General features: G+C 47.2%; 1 protein-coding gene across 1 annotated transcript in view; it reads left to right on the top strand.

Annotated features, from left to right (window-relative positions):
- The first annotated feature begins 1209 nt into the window (after window positions 1-1209).
- LOC139532803 (dachshund homolog 1-like) overlaps window positions 1210-17710 on the top strand; it is a 35517-nt gene continuing 19016 nt past the window's right edge. The window contains exons 1-2 of the mRNA XM_071330867.1: window positions 1210-1238; window positions 2315-2449. Coding sequence (XP_071186968.1) covers window positions 2317-2449 — 133 coding nt within the window. The 5' untranslated portion in view covers window positions 1210-1238; window positions 2315-2316. The remainder of the gene's footprint in view (window positions 1239-2314; window positions 2450-17710) is intronic.

The raw sequence follows: 17710 nt of genomic DNA on the forward strand, positions 1-17710 counted from the left end.
ATAAAGGTATGTTAGCATGGGGAGCACCTCTGTTATAAGGGTATGTTAGCATGGAGTTCACCTCTGTTATAAAGGTATGTTAGCATGGAGGTCACCTCTGTTATAAAGGTATGTTAGCATGGGGAGCACCTCTGTTATAAGGGTATGTTAGCATGGAGATCACCTCTGTTGTAAAGTTATGTTAGCATGGAGGTCACCTCTGGTATAAATATATGTTAGCATGGAGGTCACCTCTGTTATAAAGGTATGTTAGCATGGAGGTCACCTCTGTTATAAAGGTATGTTAGCATGGAGGTCACCTCTGTTATAAAGGTATGTTAGCATGGAGGTCACCTCTGGTATAAAGGTATGTTAGCATGGAGGTCACCTCTGTTATAAAGGTATGTTAGCATGGAGGTCACCTCTGTTATAAAGGTATGTTAGCATGGAGGTCACCTCTGTTATAAAGGTATGTTAGCATGGAGGTCACCTCTGTTATAAAGGTATGTTAGCATGGAGGTCACCTCTGTTATAAAGGTATGTTAGCATGGAGGTCACCTCTGGTATAAAGGTATGTTAGCATGGAGGTCACCTCTGGTATAAGGGTAGGTCAGAGCATTATGGGTACTATAGTACATTATGCTACAGCCACCTGTCATAAAGGTACACATGATATTATGCCAGAAGTGTCCTTTCAAGCCACGAGAGCAGCCCATCAAGCCTTTCCTGGACCGTGTGGTTATTATTGTAAAATATTCATTGATGTTGATGTGTGTTTCCACTCACTGTGGTGTTGTTCTTCATTCTAGGAGCGTGTTCGGGACAGTCCGTCTCCAGCTCCCTCTCTGGAGGACGGGAGGAGGTCTGGGAGTCACCTGTCCTCTCGTCACAGCAGCAGCATCTCCAGCTCCCCAGTACACCCAGAACACTCTGCAGACAGGACCCGTACGTACACTAACCCTAACCCAACACCCAGAACACTCTGCAGACAGGACCCGTACGTACACTAACCCTAACCCAGCACACAGAACACTCTGCAGACAGGACCCGTACGTACACTAACCCTAACCCAACACACAGAACACTCTGCAGACAGGACCCGTACGTACACTAACCCTAACCCAACACACAGAACACTCTGCAGACAGGACCCGTACGTACTCTAACCCTAACCCAGCACACAGAACACTCTGCAGACAGGACCCGTACGTACACTAACCCTAACCCAGTACACCCAGAACACTCTGCAGACAGGACCCGTACGTACACTAACCCTAACCCAACACACAGAACACTCTGCAGACAGGACCCGTACGTACACTAACCCTAACCCAGCACACAGAACACTCTGCAGACAGGACCCGTACGTACACTAACCCTAACCCAGCACACAGAACACTCTGCAGACAGGACCCGTACGTACAGTACTCTAACCCAGAACACTCTGCAGACTGGACCGTACGTACAGTACTCTAACCCAGAACACTCTGCAGACTGGACCGTACGTACAGTACTCTAACCCAGAACACTCTGCAGACTGGACCGTACGTACAGTACTCTAACCCAGAACACTCTGCAGACTGGACCGTACGTACAGTACTCTAACCCAGAACACTCTGCAGACAAGACCCGTATGTACTCTAACCCAGAACACTCTGCAGACAGGACCGTACGTACAGTACTGTAACCCAGAACACTCTGCAGACAGGACCGTACGTACAGTACTGTAACCCAGAACACTCTGCAGACAGGACCGTACGTACAGTACTGTAACCCAGAACACTCTGCAGACAAGACCCGTATGTACTCTAACCCAGAACACTCTGCAGACAGGACCGTACGTACAGTACTGTAACCCAGAACACTCTGCAGACTGGACCGTACGTACAGTACTCTAACCCAGAACACTCTGCAGACAGGACCGTACGTACAGTACTCTAACCCAGTACACTCTGCAGACTGGACCGTACGTACAGTACTCTAACCCAGAACACTCTGCAGACAGGACCGTACGTACAGTACTCTAACCCAGAACACTCTGCAGACAGGACCGTACGTACAGTACTCACATCTTCACTGTCTTTCCAGCTTGGTCAGGAATCAGATTTTGAGTCCAGTCAGGGAAAGCAACAGTCTCTTTGCTCTGTCAATGTCATTGAAAAGCCACTTTAATGTCAGGTATGACATCAGGCTGGCCACTATGTATTGTAATGTTTTTAAAATGGTATAAACTGCCTTCATTTTGCTGGACCCCAGGAAGAGTAGCTGCTGCTGGGGATCCATAATAAATAGATTGATGTTCACCTCCTCTGTAAAGTGATACTGTGTGTTCCAGACATGCAGCAGAATGGCCTGTCCTCCAGCCAGGCTCTGTTGGGTCTATCTCCCAGTGCTGTGCCTGGTCCTAAAGAAGGAGATGTGGCCACCCTGGACTCTAGCCACCAAGCTAAGAGGAACCATGTTGAGAGAGGTAGGGTCCACCTTCTCTTTCGCTTGTTCTTGATTGTTCTCTCTCTGTCTCTCTGTCTGTCTGTCTGTCTGTCTCTCTTTCTCTCTCTGTCTGTCTGTCTGTCTGTCTGTCTGTCTGTCTGTCTGTCTCTCTTTCTCTCTCTCTCTGTCTCTCTGTCTGTCTGTCTGTCTGTCTGTCTGTCTGTCTCTCTCTGTCTGTCTGTCTGTCTGTCTGTCTGTCTGTCTGTCTGTCTGTCTGTCTCTGTCTGTCTGTCTGTCTGTCTGTCTGTCTGTCTGTCTGTCTGTCTGTCTGTCTGTCTCTCTCTCTGTCTCTCTCTCTCTCTCTCTGTCTGTCTGTCTGTCTGTCTCTGTCTGTCTGTCTGTCTGTCTGTCTGTCTGTCTGTCTGTCTGTCTGTCTGTCTGTCTGTCTGTCTGTCTGTCTCTCTCTCTCTCAGTCTTAGCATCATCGTCGGATATCACTGAATGTGAACACAATTACAGGAAATAGTTAGTAGTTGACTCCCGTGAAGGTGAGGACAGCGATTGAGGTCCTAATGCACCAATCAGGATTCATTGTCTGTCCCTACTATTCTCTCTCTCTATCTATTTCTCTCTCTCTCGCTCTCACTCATCCCACTTCTCTCTCACTCACTCTCTCAACACTTCTCTCTCTTGCTCTCTCTCTCTCCCCACTTCTCTCTCTCTCTCTCTCTCTCTCTGTCTCTCTCTCTTCTCCCTCTCTCTCTCTTCTCCCTCTCTCTCTTCTCCCTCTCTCTCTCTCTCTATTCTCCCTCTCTCTCTCTTCTCCCTCTCTCTCTCTCCCTCTCTTCTCCCTCTCTCTCTCTCTCTCTCTCTCTCTGTCTCTCTCTCTTCTCCCTCTCTCTCTCTTCTCCCTCTCTCTCTTCTCCCTCTCTCTCTTCTCCCTCTCTCTCTCTCTCTCTTCTCCCTCTCTCTCTCTTCTCCCTCTCTCTCTCTCCCTCTCTTCTCCCTCTCTCTCTCTCTCTGTCTCTCTCTCTTCTCCCTCTCTCTCTCTCTCTCTCTCTCTGTCTCTCTCTCTTCTCCCTCTCAATTCAATTCAATTCAATTCAATTCAATGGACTTTATTGACATGGCAAGTTATTATTACTTACATTGTCAAAGTATACATATCGAAAAATTTAAATAAAATATATATGTATATATATACACAAAATATATATATATTTATATATAAATAAATGGTGGGACTAACAGTAATAATAATAGTAGTAGTGGACATGGGATTACCATTAATAACAGCTACAACAACAATATTAATCAGAACAACAATACATTAAAGCAACAGTAGTAGACCAGTGTCAACATGACTGAGAAGACACATGACCTGGTACGAAAGACAAAACAAAACTAAGCTAAATGGGAAATATTATCAACATTACTTTGCATTTTTCACTGGCTGTCCCTCAGGCTGTGGCAGGAGGACACATATTTGGCTGCCAAAACTGCACATTTTGGCTTTTCACCCAACAAATATTTGAATTTTTCTTCATCTTTTATAGTTTCAAATTCTTTGTATTGAATTATAATTTTGGGAAAGAAATATGCTCTTAGGTCTGAGTATTTGTCACAGTGTAGTAGGAAATGCACTTCTGTCTCTACCTCTCCCCTGGAGCAGAGTGAGCACAGCCTGTCCTCCCTGGGCAGCCAGGTTTGTCTGTGACGACCGGTCTCTATAGCCAGACTGTGCTCACTGAGTCTGTACCTAGTCAATGTTTTCCTCAGTTTTCTATCAGTCACAGTGGTCAGATAGTCTGCCACCATGTACTGTCTGTTTAGAGCCAAATAGCATTGAAGTTTACTTTGATTTTTTGTGGTGTCTTTCCAATAGGTTATATATTTTTCTTTTTGTTTTGTGATGATTTGGTTGGGCCAGATTTTCTGAGGGCTGTCCCGAGGCTCTATGGGGTTGGTTTGGGTTGGTGAACTGAGCCTCAGAACCAGCTGGCTGAGGGGACTCTTCTCTGGTTTCATCTCTTGACATTGTAGAGCTGTGTGATGGAATGTTTTAGGGTCACTTGTTTTTAGATGGTTGTAAAATTTGATGGCTCTTTTTTCTATTCGAATGAGGAGGGGATATTGGCCCAATTCTGCCCTACATGCGTTATTTGGAGTTTTTCTTTGTACTTGCAATACAGTCTTGCAAAACTCTGCATGCAATACTTCAATTGGATGTTTGTCCCATTTAGTAAATTCATTATTAGAGAGTGGACCCCATACTTCACTGCCATATAGAGCAATTGGTTCTATAACTGATTGAAAAATTTTGAGCCAGATTCTAATTGGAATTTCAATTTTGATGTTCCTTTTAATGGCATAGAATGCTCTTCTTGCTTTGTCTCTCAGCTCATTCACAGCCATGTGAAAGCTACCTGTGTTGCTGATATTTAGTCCTAGATATGTGTAGTTTTTGGTGTGTTCTAATAGAACTGTGTCCAAATAGAATTTATATTTGTCATCCTTATTTCCGGACCTTTTTTGGAATATCATTATATTTGTTTTTTTTAGATTAACGGTCAGAGCCCAAGTCTGACAGAACCTGTGAAGATGATCTAGGTGTTGCTGTAACCCCTCTTTAGTGGGAGACAGCAGCACCAGGTCATCTGCGTACAGCAGACACTTGATTTCAGTGTTGTGTAGGGTGATACCAGGTGCTGTCGATTCTTCTAATGTTTTTGCCAATTCATTCATGTAGATGTTAAATAATGTTGGACTTATTGGGCAGCCCTGTTTCACTCCCCGCCCCTGAGAGAAGAAGTCTGTTTGCTTGTTGCCAATTTTAACCGCACATTTGTTTTTAGTGTACATTGATTTAATAAAATCATATGTTTTCCCTCCAATACCACTTTCTATTAGTTTATAAAAAAGACCTTCGTGCCAAATTGAATCAAATGCTTTCTTGAAATCTACAAAACACGAGTAGATTTTGCCTTTGTTTTGGTTAACTTGTTTATCAATTAGAGTGTGGAGGGTGTAAATGTGGTCTGTTGTACGATAATTTTTTAGAAATCCAATCTGGCTTCTGCTCAGGACGTTGTGTTCGTCAAGGAAATGATGTAGTCTGCTATTTATAATACTGCAGAGAATTTTCCCCAAGTTGCTGTTAACGCATATTCCTCTGTAATTATTTGGGTCAAATTTGTCTCCATTTTTATAGATTGGTGTGATCAGTCCCTGGTTCCAAATATCGGGGAAAATACCTGCAGTGAGGATAATGTTGAAGAGTTTGAGTATAGCCAATTTGAATTTGTGGTCTGTATATTTGATCATTTCATTTAAAATCCCATCAGCACCACAGGCCTTTTTGGGTTGGAGATTGCATATTTTTTCCAATAATTCTTCTTCTGTAATTGGGGTATCCACAGGATTCTGATAGTCTTTGACTGCTAATTCAAGGATTTGTAATTTTTCTTGTATATCTTTTTGTTCTGGGCTCTTTGTTATATTGCTGTAGAGGTTTGCAAAGTGATTTCTCCACATATCCCCATTTTGGATAGCCAACTCCTCATGATGAGGTTTGTTTAATTTATTCCAATTCTCCCAGAAGTGGTTTGATTCTATGGATTCCTCAATTCCATCCAGCTGATTTCTAATGTGCTGTTCCTTTTTTGTTCTTAGGGTGCGTTTGTATTGCTTCAGTGTTTCCCCATATTGAAGGCGTATATTTTTGTTGTCTGGTTCTCTGTGTTTTTGATTAGATATATTTCTCAATGACTTTCTTAGATTTTTGCAATCATTATCAAACCATTTTTCATTATCTGTTATTTTTGGTTTGCTCTTATGCTTCTTTAGATTAGCCAAGGAGGCTAATTTGTCAAATATAAAGTTTATGTTCCTAACGGCCAAATTTACACCTTCATTGCTGAAGGAGAATGTTAAGGCTAAAAAGTTGTCCAGGAGAGATTGTATTTTTTGGCTACTAATTGCTTTTTGGTAGATGTCTGTACTGTTTGCACTCCATCTATAGGCTTGTTTAGTACCATGTAATTTATTAATTTATTGGGCCATGATGCTTCATGGTTGGGTTCTGCTCTTCTCAGATACACTGTGATTTTACTGTGGTCTGAGAGAGGTGTTAGTGGGCTGACTGTGAAGGCTCTGAGAGACTCTGGGTTTAGGTCGGTGAGGAAGTAGTCTACAGTGCTGCTGCCAAGGGATGAGCTGTAGGTGTACCTACCAAAAGAGTCTCCTCTCAGCCTGCCATTGACTATGTACAGACCCAGTGTTCGACAGAGCCTCAGGAGCTGTAATCCATTTTTGTTTTTCACTTTGTCATAGTTGTTTCTGTGGGGGTATGTGGGGAGGGAAAGGTTATTGCTTCCTGGTAGGTGTTTATCCCCATGACTGTTAATAGTGTCTTGTTCTTCTGCTATTCTAGCATTCAGGTCTCCACAGACCAGTACGTTGCCTTGGGCCTGAAAGTGACTAATCTCTCCCTCTAGAATGGAGAAGCTCTCTTCGTTGAAGTAGGGTGACTCTGAGGGGGGAATGTATGTGGCACAGAGGAAGACGTTTTTATCTGTCAAGATAGCCTCCTTGTTGATTTTTAACCAGATAAAGAATTCTCCTGTTTTGATCAATTCGATTGAATTAATTAGTTCAGATTTATACCATATTAGCATTCCCCCTGAGTCTCTGCCCTGTTTGATTCCTTTTAATTTAGTGGATGGTATGATTATCTCCCTATAACCTAGTGGACAGCCAGTGGAAACATCACCTCTGCACCATGTTTCCTGTAGTACTAAAATATCAACATCATCAATTTCTTTCAGGAAGTCTGGGTTTCTGCTCTTTAGCCCAAAAGCAGAGGACTTCAATCCTTGTATATTCCAACATGCAACGTAAAAAGACTTCATAACTTTTTTTTTTTCTCTTTTCTTTACCTTTCAAAATGAGACAAACACTCACAATCCAAGAAGAACCATTAAAATAGGATTTTTCAATTAAAGTAAACTCTTATTTTGCAAATGTGATTTGTTTATCATTTAAGATAGAATTTGTGTCATGCCACTTGGGTGGATGTAGTGTGAGAATGGTGGAGTTCTTGTGCTCATCTTACCATGACCCTCGGCCCATCACATGTGAGCATAGTAGACTCAGCATTTGTTTAATGTCACTCATTTGGTTGGTGGGGGCTGGGCCAGTTGCTCCTCTCACAGCCTGTGCGTAGCTCTGCCTGCTGGGCTGTGGCTCCTCCAGGTGTGGGTCTGCGGTGGGGAGGAGGGGGGTGGTAGGCCTCATCTGGGTGGCTCTGAAGCTGGGCTGGGGTGGTCTGTGCTGCGCTGGCTGTGGTGGGCATTGAGGTTGGTGGTGCTGTGGTCGTGGCTGGGGGGTCCAGGGTGCTGGTCCGGGATGTTGTCTTGGTGATCTCGGCGGGGTGGAGATTGCTCCGCTGTTCCTGGGTGGAGAGGTCGGGCTGCGGTTTAGAGCGACGTCCTTGAGAGTCTTGGCAAGGATGGGGACTGTCTCCCTGTACAGGTGAACATGGTCATAGAGACAGTCCAGATCGAGGGTGGGATGGTGGGCCAGGTGTACATTGGGTCGCAGGGCACAGTCCCGGGATAGGCTGGCATTTATTCTTTGGATTGTGGCAGGGTGGAAGTCCCTCCTCTGTAGAAGGGTTGACACTATGATTCTTGAGTTGGGGAAGATTGCGGAGGCCTTCTCAATCACTCCCCGTAGTGAAGTCGCCACCCTCTCCTGCTGAGCACGCAGGTCGTTGCTTCCGGTATGTATGATTATGTGGCTTGGCGACCCGAGATGGTTCTTATCAAGCAGCTCCATGGCACTTTGCGTTGTTGGGCACCACACCTTTCTCGTTTTGTGTCTAGGGAAAAGTTTCTTCTCCTGAACATACTTCCCATTTGAGTCCATTAACAGGACGATGTCAGCCAGTGTTTCTTCTGGACTGGGGGGGGCAGAGGGGGGGCTGGTGGGTGTTGGAGCTGGGGTGTGGCTGGTCTGTGTGGGTGCCACTGTCAGTGGGAGGCTGTTCTGTGGGTTGGGGAGGAGGGGTGCAGCAGCCAGGGCTGGGGAAGTCTGGCTGGTTGAGCTGGGCTCCTCTGCTGTGTGAGGGCAGGTCATAGGGTGGTGATCTATCTGCTCCTGCAGCCTGTCCTCTGCTCTCTTTCTCTCCTGCAGCTCCTCTCTTAGTGCGGTCAGCTCCTTATTGCTGCTCTGCCTGTCTTTTTGGAGCTCTCTCACCTCCTTTGTTAGATCAGCCAGCTCTCTCTTGAGTCCGTCTCTCTCTTGCTGAACCTCTTTCAGCTGTGTTGCAAGGCTGCTGTCCTGCTCTGTCCTCACCTTGGTTATGAGCTCCTCTAAGGTGTGGTTGTCTGGTTGCTGTTTGCTCACGCTCTCCCTGAGCAGGACCACCTCCCCCTCCAGTTTGGTGAACTCATCCCTCATGGCAGCCATGGTGGTGAGGAGGGCCTGAGCCTGCTCTGCACTGAGGGGGTCGCTCTCCTCCTGGGGCGTGTCCTCCACTATGGTGGAAAGAGAGGTGCTGGATGTGCCTTTTTGGGTGGGGAGGGTAGGGGTGAGGGTGGAGTTTGTGTTGTGGGAGGGCATGTCACTGGTGGTGTCCTTCTCTCTCTCCGCTCTCTCTTTAATGGTCTGAAAGTCTGTTTCAAACAGCCTGATGTTACCTTGCACCATGACAGTCCCAGTCTTGTAGAGGTTGATTGTTATCATGGTGCTGTCAGGGTCGTCTGTCTCTTTGATTTTCAGCTTCCACCCATTACAGATTCCCTCTTTCTTTATGCATGGGTAGTGAGAGCAGACTGCTGAGCGCCATGCATTTGGCTGGTCAGTGAGGAAGATGAGATTACTCACGTCACCGTTTTTGTAGAGGTCTGCAAAAAGGGTTTCTGGCCTCTTCTCTAGTAGTTTCTGTTTGAAAGCTTTCCTCATTGTGTCATTTTTGACCTTTTTTGGGTAGAGAATGGATTCTGCGCTGAGGGGGAGTGGGGACATGGTGTCTGTGCGCTCTGCTACTACCGCTACTGCTGCGCTGTTCTGCTGCCCCGTTGCCATGGCAACCGATTTGTTCGTCTGCTGTTCTGAAGATATGTTTACAGTTAGTCCGTGCTCCTTTTTGTTTTACTCACTCAGTTTGGTCGTTTGATGTAGTTGTATTAACTGACCTTGCTAGTTTTGTTCTAGCTCGTTTCTTATGGCTAGCTTGTTAGTCTGCTGGCTGGGTCTTTGTTGTGTAGCTAGCTAGCTAGACTCAAAACTTCTTAACTTGAGGCGCCAAGTTACTTTTTTTTCTATTCTGAATGTATAGAGTTGTTGTTCATCACTTCTTGTCTGGAATTCTTCTTCGATTAGAGTGTTTATCTCATTCTAAAAACCAAAAAAATCAAATATATCAGGAGCTCATGTTGAGCATGACTCTCTCTCTCTCTCTCTCTCTCTTCTCCCTCTCTATCTTCTCCCTCTCTCTCTCTCTCTTCTCCCTCTCTCTCTCTCTCTCTCTTCTTCCTCTCTCTCTCTCCCTCTCTCTCTCTCTCTTCTTCCTCTCTCTCTCTCCCTCTCTCTCTCTCTCTCTTCTCCCTCTCTCTCTTCTCCCTCTCTCTCTCGCTCTCTCTCTCTCTCTTGGTGGTCTTTGTGGGAAGCGGAGATGAAATGAAGACAAATAATTCTCTGGAATAATCCATTACAGAGGAGAGAGAAGCGGAAGACGAGGCAGCGGGGCTAAATTAGTTAGCGATTTGCAGAGCATGAATTAATGAACAAGGCCCTCTCGCCACGGCTTCTCTCACAGCCAGCTGATTTCCATAATGACCACCTCCCAAGCTCTGAGGCCGCCGTTTGCGTCAGTTGTGTGGTTTTTCCGTTATGAAGGTTTACATTAGCTTAATGAGGACTGTTCAAGGGCAAAACAGTCAGCAATATTTACAGAGAGACAGAAGAGAGACAGGAGACAGAAGAGAGACAGAGGAGAGAGGGAAGAGAGACAGAGGAGAGAGGGAAGAGAGACAGAAGAGAGACAGAAGAGAGACAGAGGAGAGAGGGAAGAGAGACAGAAGAGAGACAGAGGAGAGACAGGAGACAGAAGAGAGACAGAGGAGAGAGGGAAGAGAGACAGAGGAGAGAGGGAAGAGAGACAGAAGAGAGACAGAAGAGAGACAGAGGAGAGGCAGAAGAGAGACAGAAGAGAGGCAGAGGAGAGACAGGAGAGAGACAGAAGAGAGACAGAGGAGAGAGGGAAGAGAGACAGAAGAGAGACAGAGGAGAGACAGAAGAGAGACAGGAGACAGAAGAGAGACAGAGGAGAGAGGGAAGAGAGACAGAAGAGAGACAGAGGAGAGACAGAAGAGAGACAGGAGACAGAAGAGAGACAGAGGAGAGAGGGAAGAGAGACAGAGGAGAGAGGGAAGAGAGACAGAGGAGAGATGGAAGAGAGACAGAAGAGAGACAGAGGAGAGACAGAAGAGAGACAGGAGACAGAAGAGAGACAGAGGAGAGAGGGAAGAGAGACAGAGGAGAGAGGGAAGAGAGACAGAGGAGAGGCAGAAGAGAGACAGAAGAGAGGCAGAGGAGAGACAGGAGAGAGACAGAAGAGAGACAGAGGAGAGACAGAAGAGAGACAGAGAAGAGACAGGAGACAGAAGAGAGACAGAAGAGAGACAGAAGAGAGACAGAGGAGAGGCAGAAGAGAGACAGAAGAGAGGCAGAGGAGAGACAGGAGAGAGACAGAAGAGAGACAGAGGAGAGACAGAAGAGAGACAGAAGAGAGACAGAAGAGAGACAGAAGAGAGGCAGAAGAGAGACAGAAGAGAGGCAGAAGAGAGACAGAAGAGAGACAGAAGAGAGACAGAGGAGAGACAGACGAGAGACAGAAGAGAGACAGGAGACAGAAGAGAGACAGAGGAGAGGCAGAAGAGAGACAGAAGAGAGACAGAAGAGAGACAGAAGAGAGACAGAAGAGAGGCAGAAGAGAGGCAGAAGAGAGACAGAAGAGAGGCAGAAGAGAGACAGAAGAGAGGCAGAAGAGAGATAGAAGAGAGAGGGAAGAGAGACAGAAGAGAGACAGGAGATAGAAGAGAGACAGAAGAGAGACAGAAGAGAGACAGAGGAGAGGCAGGAGACAGAAGAGAGGCAGAGGAGAGACAGGAGAGAGACAGAAGAGAGACAGAAGAGAGACAGAGGAGAGACAGAAGAGAGACAGGAGACAGAAGAGAGACAGAGGAGAGGCAGAAGAGAGACAGAAGAGAGACAGAAGAGAGGCAGAGGAGAGACAGAAGAGAGACAGAAGAGAGACAGAAGAGAGACAGAAGAGAGGCAGAGGAGAGACAGAAGAGAGGCAGAAGAGAGACAGAAGAGAGACAGAAGAGAGAGGGAAGAGAGACAGAAGAGAGACAGGAGATAGAAGAGAGACCGAAGAGAGACAGGAGACAGAAGAGAGACAGAGGAGAGGCAGAAGAGAGACAGAAGAGAGACAGAGGAGAGACAGAAGAGAGACAGAGGAGAGACAGAAGAGAGACAGAAGAGAGACAGAAGAGAGACAGAGGAGAGGCAGAAGAGAGACAGAAGAGAGACAGAGGAGAGACAGAAGAGAGACAGAAGAGAGACAGGAGACAGAAGAGAGACAGAGGAGAGGCAGAAGAGAGACAGAAGAGAGACAGAAGAGAGGCAGAGGAGAGACAGAAGAGAGACAGAAGAGAGACAGAAGAGAGACAGAAGAGAGGCAGAGGAGAGACAGAAGAGAGACAGAAGAGAGACAGAAGAGAGACAGGAGACAGAAGAGAGACAGAGGAGAGGCAGAAGAGAGACAGAAGAGAGACAGAAGAGAGGCAGAAGAGAGACAGAAGAGAGACAGAAGAGAGGCAGAAGAGAGACAGAAGAGAGAGGGAAGAGAGACAGAAGAGAGGCAGAAGAGAGACAGAAGAGAGAGGGAAGAGAGACAGAAGAGAGGCAGAAGAGAGGCAGAAGAGAGACAGAAGAGAGGCAGAAGAGAGACAGAAGAGAGCCAGAAGAGAGAGGGAAGAGAGACAGAAGAGACAGAAGAGAGAGGGAAGAGAGAGAGAAGAAGAGAGGCAGAAGAGAGACAGAAGAGAGAGGGAAGAGAGACAGAAGAGAGACAGAAGAGAGACGGAAGAGAGAGGGAAGAAGAAGAGAGACAGAAGAGAGACAGAAGAGAGAGGGAAGAGAGACAGAAGAGAGACAGAAGAGAGACAGGAGAGAGAGGGAAGAGAGACAGAAGAGAGACAGGAGAGAGACAGAAGAGAGACAGGAGAGAGACAGAAGAGAGACAGAAGAGAGACAGGAGAGAGACAGAAGAGAGACAGAAGAGAGACAGAAGAGAGACGGAAGAAGAGAGGCAGAAGAGAGACAGAAGAGAGAGGGAAGAGAGACAGAAGAGAGACAGAAGAGACGGAAGAGAGAGGGAAGAGAGACAGAAGAGAGACAGAAGAGAGACGGAAGAAGAGAGGCAGAAGAGAGACAGAAGAGAGAGGGAAGAGAGACAGAAGAGAGACGGAAGAGAGAGGGAAGAAGAAGAGAGACAGAAGAGAGAGGGAAGAGAGACAGAAGAGAGAGGGAAGAGAGACAGGAGAGAGAGGGAAGAGAGACAGAAGAGAGACAGAAGAGAGACAGGAGAGAGACAGAAGAGAGACAGAAGAGAGACAGAAGAGAGACAGGAGAGAGACAGAAGAGAGAGAGAAGAAGAAGAGAGACAGAAGAGAGACAGAAGAGAGACAGGAGAGAGACAGAAGAGAGAGAGAAGAAGAAGAGAGAGGGAAGAGAGACAGAAGAGAGACAGAAGAGAGACAGGAGAGAGACAGAAGAGAGACAGGAGAGAGACAGAAGAGAGAGAGAAGAAGAAGAGAGAGGGAAGAGAGACAGAAGAGAGACAGGAGAGAGACAGAAGAGAGACAGGAGAGAGACAGAAGAGAGACAGAAGAGAGACAGAAGAGAGACAGGAGAGAGACAGAAGAGAGACAGGAGAGAGACAGAAGAGAGAGAGAAGAAGAAGAGAGAGGGAAGAGAGACAGAAGAGAGACAGGAGAGAGACAGAAGAGAGACAGAAGAGAGACAGGAGAGAGACAGAAGAGAGACAGGAGAGAGACAGAAGAGAGAGAGAAGAAGAAGAGAGAGGGAAGAGAGACAGAAGAGAGACAGGAGAGAGACAGAAGAGAGACAGAAGAGAGACAGAAGAGAGACGGAAGAAGAGAGGCAGAAGAGAGACAGAAGAGAGAGGGAAGAGAGACAGAAGAGAGACGTAAGAGAGAGGGAAGAAGAAGAGAGACAGAAGAGAGAGGGAAGAGAGACAGAAGAGAGACAGGAGAGAGAGGGAAGAGAGACAGAAGAGAGACAGAAGAGAGACAGGAGAGAGACAGAAGAGAGACAGAAGAGAGACAGAAGAGAGACAGGAGAGAGACAGAAGAGAGAGAGAAGAAGAAGAGAGACAGAAGAGAGACAGGAGAGAGACAGAAGAGAGAGAGAAGAAGAAGAGAGAGGGAAGAGAGACAGAAGAGAGACAGAAGAGAGACAGGAGAGAGACAGAAGAGAGACAGAAGAGAGACAGAAGAGAGACGGAAGAAGAGAGGCAGAAGAGAGACAGAAGAGAGGGAAGAGAGACAGAAGAGAGACGGAAGAGAGAGGGAAGAAGAAGAGAGACAGAAGAGAGAGGGAAGAGAGACAGAAGAGAGAGGGAAGAGAGACAGAAGAGAGACAGGAGAGAGAGGGAAGAGAGACAGAAGAGAGACAGGAGAGAGACAGAAGAGAGACAGAAGAGAGACAGAAGAGAGACAGAAGAGAGACAGGAGAGAGACAGAAGAGAGAGAGAAGAAGAAGAGAGACAGAAGAGAGACAGAAGAGAGACAGGAGAGAGACAGAAGAGAGACAGGAGAGAGACAGAAGAGAGAGAGAAGAAGAAGAGAGAGGGAAGAGAGACAGAAGAGAGACAGAAGAGAGACAGGAGAGAGACAGAAGAGAGACAGAAGAGAGAGAGAAGAAGAAGAGAGAGGGAAGAGAGACAGAAGAGAGACAGAAGAGAGACAGAAGAGAGACAGGAGAGAGACAGAAGAGAGACAGGAGAGAGACAGAAGAGAGACAGAAGAGAGACAGGAGAGAGACAGAAGAGAGACAGGAGAGAGACAGAAGAGAGAGAGAAGAAGAAGAGAGAGGGAAGAGAGACAGAAGAGAGACAGGAGAGAGACAGAAGAGAGACAGAAGAGAGACAGAAGAGAGACAGGAGAGAGACAGAAGAGAGAGAGAAGAAGAAGAGAGAGGGAAGAGAGACAGAAGAGAGACAGAAGAGAGACAGGAGAGAGACAGGAGAGAGACAGGAGAGAGACAGAAGAGAGACAGGAGAGAGACAGAAGAAGAAGAGAGAGGGAAGAGAGACAGAAGAGAGACAGAAGAGAGACAGAAGAGAGACAGAAGAGAGACGGAAGAGAGACGGAAGAGAGACAGAAGAGAGACAGAAGAGAGAGGGAAGAAGAAGAGAGACAGAAGAGAGAGAGAAGAGAGACAGAACAGAGAGGGAAGAAGGGAAGAAGAAGAAGAGCGAAGAAGAGAGAGAAGAAGAGAGTACAGTCACTACATTACATACTAGGACATTTAAATGAAACACACTTCACAGGTTTTTGTTTGTCAGGAAGACGGAGAAGCGCGTTGCCAGATATGTAATTAAAGCAATGAGATTTAACCAGTAAGAGACGTGTCATAAAGACAGTGATGATTATATGAAACAGGATGCATTAGGTTAATAGGACAAGAGGTCCATAATGGTAGAACTAGTGGGACGACTAAATAGATGACACACGAGAGGCTCGTTGGAACTGTTTAGATTAGGCGTGTTTCATTTAATCAGTTGGTTTGTTTTATAGACAAATGAAAAACCATGCCAGCTATTGGTCGGCTTGTTCAGTTGTAATTGTGGTGGTACATCATTTGATTGGTTTCTCTAAGAGATTGAATGGTGTTGAATATCCAGGGTACACAGAGAAATAGGTTTTAAAACATCCTGTTGTTTTCTGAATTGTCATTCTGTCACATATGAATCATTAGAGTATGTTTGGGACATATTCTCTGTTTGAACCCCTGGTCCAACGTTAAGATGAAACATCAGAAGACATCTGACAGTTAATCCGCTTTATCCACCAGAAGCATTTTCCCTTTAACTTCATTCAGACCTCACCTCTCTCCACTTCCGCTGACAGTCAGGACGCTCCACTAGGTGTAGTTCATCAGACCTCACCTCTCTCCACTTCCGCTGACAGTCAGGACGCTCCACTAGGTGTAGTTCATCAGACCTCACCTCTCTCCACTTCCGCTGACAGTCAGGACGCCTCACTAGGTGTAGTTCATCAGCCCTCACCTCTCTCCACTTCCGCTGTCAGTCAGGACGCTCCACTAGGTGTAGTTCATCAGACCTCACCTCTCTCCACTTCCGCTGACAGTCAGGACGCCTCACTAGGTGTAGTTCATCAGACCTCACCTCTCTCCACTTCCGCTGACAGTCAGGACGCTCCACTAGGTGGAGTTCATCAGACCTCACCTCTCTCCACTTCCGCTGACAGTCAGGACGCTCCACTAGGTGGAGTTCATCAGACCTCACCTCTCTCCACTTCCGCTGACAGTCAGGACGCCTCACTAGGTGTAGTTCATCAGACCTCACCTCTCTCCACTTCCGCTGACAGTCAGGACGCTTCACTAGGTGTAGTTCATCAGACCTCACCTCTCTCCACTTCCGCTGACAGTCAGGACGCTCCACTAGGTGTATTTCATCAGCCCTCACCTCTCTCCACTTCCGCTGACAGTCAGGACGCTTCACTAGGTGTAGTTCATCAGACCTCACCTCTCTCCACTTCTGCTGACAGTCAGGACGCCTCACTAGGTGTAGTTCATCAGACCTCACCTCTCTCCGCTTCCGCTGACAGTCAGGACGCTCCACTAGGTGTAGTTCATCAGACCTCACCTCTCTCCACTTCCGCTGACAGTCAGGACGCTCCACTAGGTGTATTTCATCAGACCTCACCTCTCTCCACTTCCGCTGACAGTCAGGACGCCTCACTAGGTGGAGTTCATCAGACCTCACCTCTCTCCACTTCCGCTGACAGTCAGGACGCTCCACTAGGTGTATTTCATCAGCCCTCACCTCTCTCCACTTCCGCTGACAGTCAGGACGCTCCACTAGGTGTAGTTCATCAGCCCTCACCTCTCTCCACTTCCGCTGACAGTCAGGACGCTCCACTAGGTGGAGTTCATCAGACCTCACCTCTCTCCACTTCCGCTGACAGTCAGGACGCTTCACTAGGTGGAGTTCATCAGACCTCACCTCTCTCCACTTCCGCTGACAGTCAGGACGCTCCACTAGGTGTAGTTCATCAGCCCTCACCTCTCTCCACTTCCGCTGACAGTCAGGACGCCTCACTAGGTGTAGTTCATCAGCCCTCACCTCTCTCCACTTCCGCTGACAGTCAGGACGCTTCACTAGGTGTAGTTCATCAGCCCTCACCTCTCTCCACTTCCGCTGACAGTCAGGACGCCTCACTAGGTGTAGTTCATCAGACCTCACCTCTCTCCACTTCCGCTGACAGTCAGGACGCTCCACTAGGTGGAGTTCATCAGACCTCACCTCTCTCCACTTCCGCTGACAGTCAGGACGCTTCACTAGGTGTATTTCATCAGCCCTCACCTCTCTCCACTTCCGCTGACAGTCAGGACGCTCCACTAGGTGTAGTTCATCAGCCCGAGGGAAAGAGGGATGGAAGAGGAGAGAATAAGAAAGAGGATGATGGAAAGAAAAAATAGAAAAATGGAAAACAATGACCTTGGTTGAGGAGATCTGCAAATGAGAGGATGAGGGGAGAGGAAAGTGGGGAGAGGAGAGAGAGTGGGGAGAGGAGAGTGGAGAGAGGGAGAAGAGGGTGGCGGGAGAGGAGGAGAGGAGGTAGGGATGGATAAAACAGTAACTCAAAGAGGATCAGTCACATCAAAGGAGGGGAGGAGAGGGAGGGTGGAGAGAGGAGAGGAGATCCATACTGCATCCCGATGACGCTGCAGTACAGAACAGAGGGGGGGGGGTCACAGGAGAAGAAGTAGAGTTGGACGCCCTGCGTTTGACGAGCGCTGAGCAACACCTGACACTGACAGACTGCTAATTACATCTAGTACTGATATAGAGGGAGGCTTTTAGGAACGGGAGAGGAAATGCAAAGAGGGAGGGAGGGAGGGAGAGAGGGAGGGAGGGAGGGAGGGAGGGAGGGAGGGAGGGAGGGAGGGAGGGAGGGAC

Source organism: Salvelinus alpinus, chromosome 10 (assembly GCF_045679555.1).
Source record: "Salvelinus alpinus chromosome 10, SLU_Salpinus.1, whole genome shotgun sequence".
Taxonomy (NCBI): domain Eukaryota; kingdom Metazoa; phylum Chordata; class Actinopteri; order Salmoniformes; family Salmonidae; genus Salvelinus; species Salvelinus alpinus.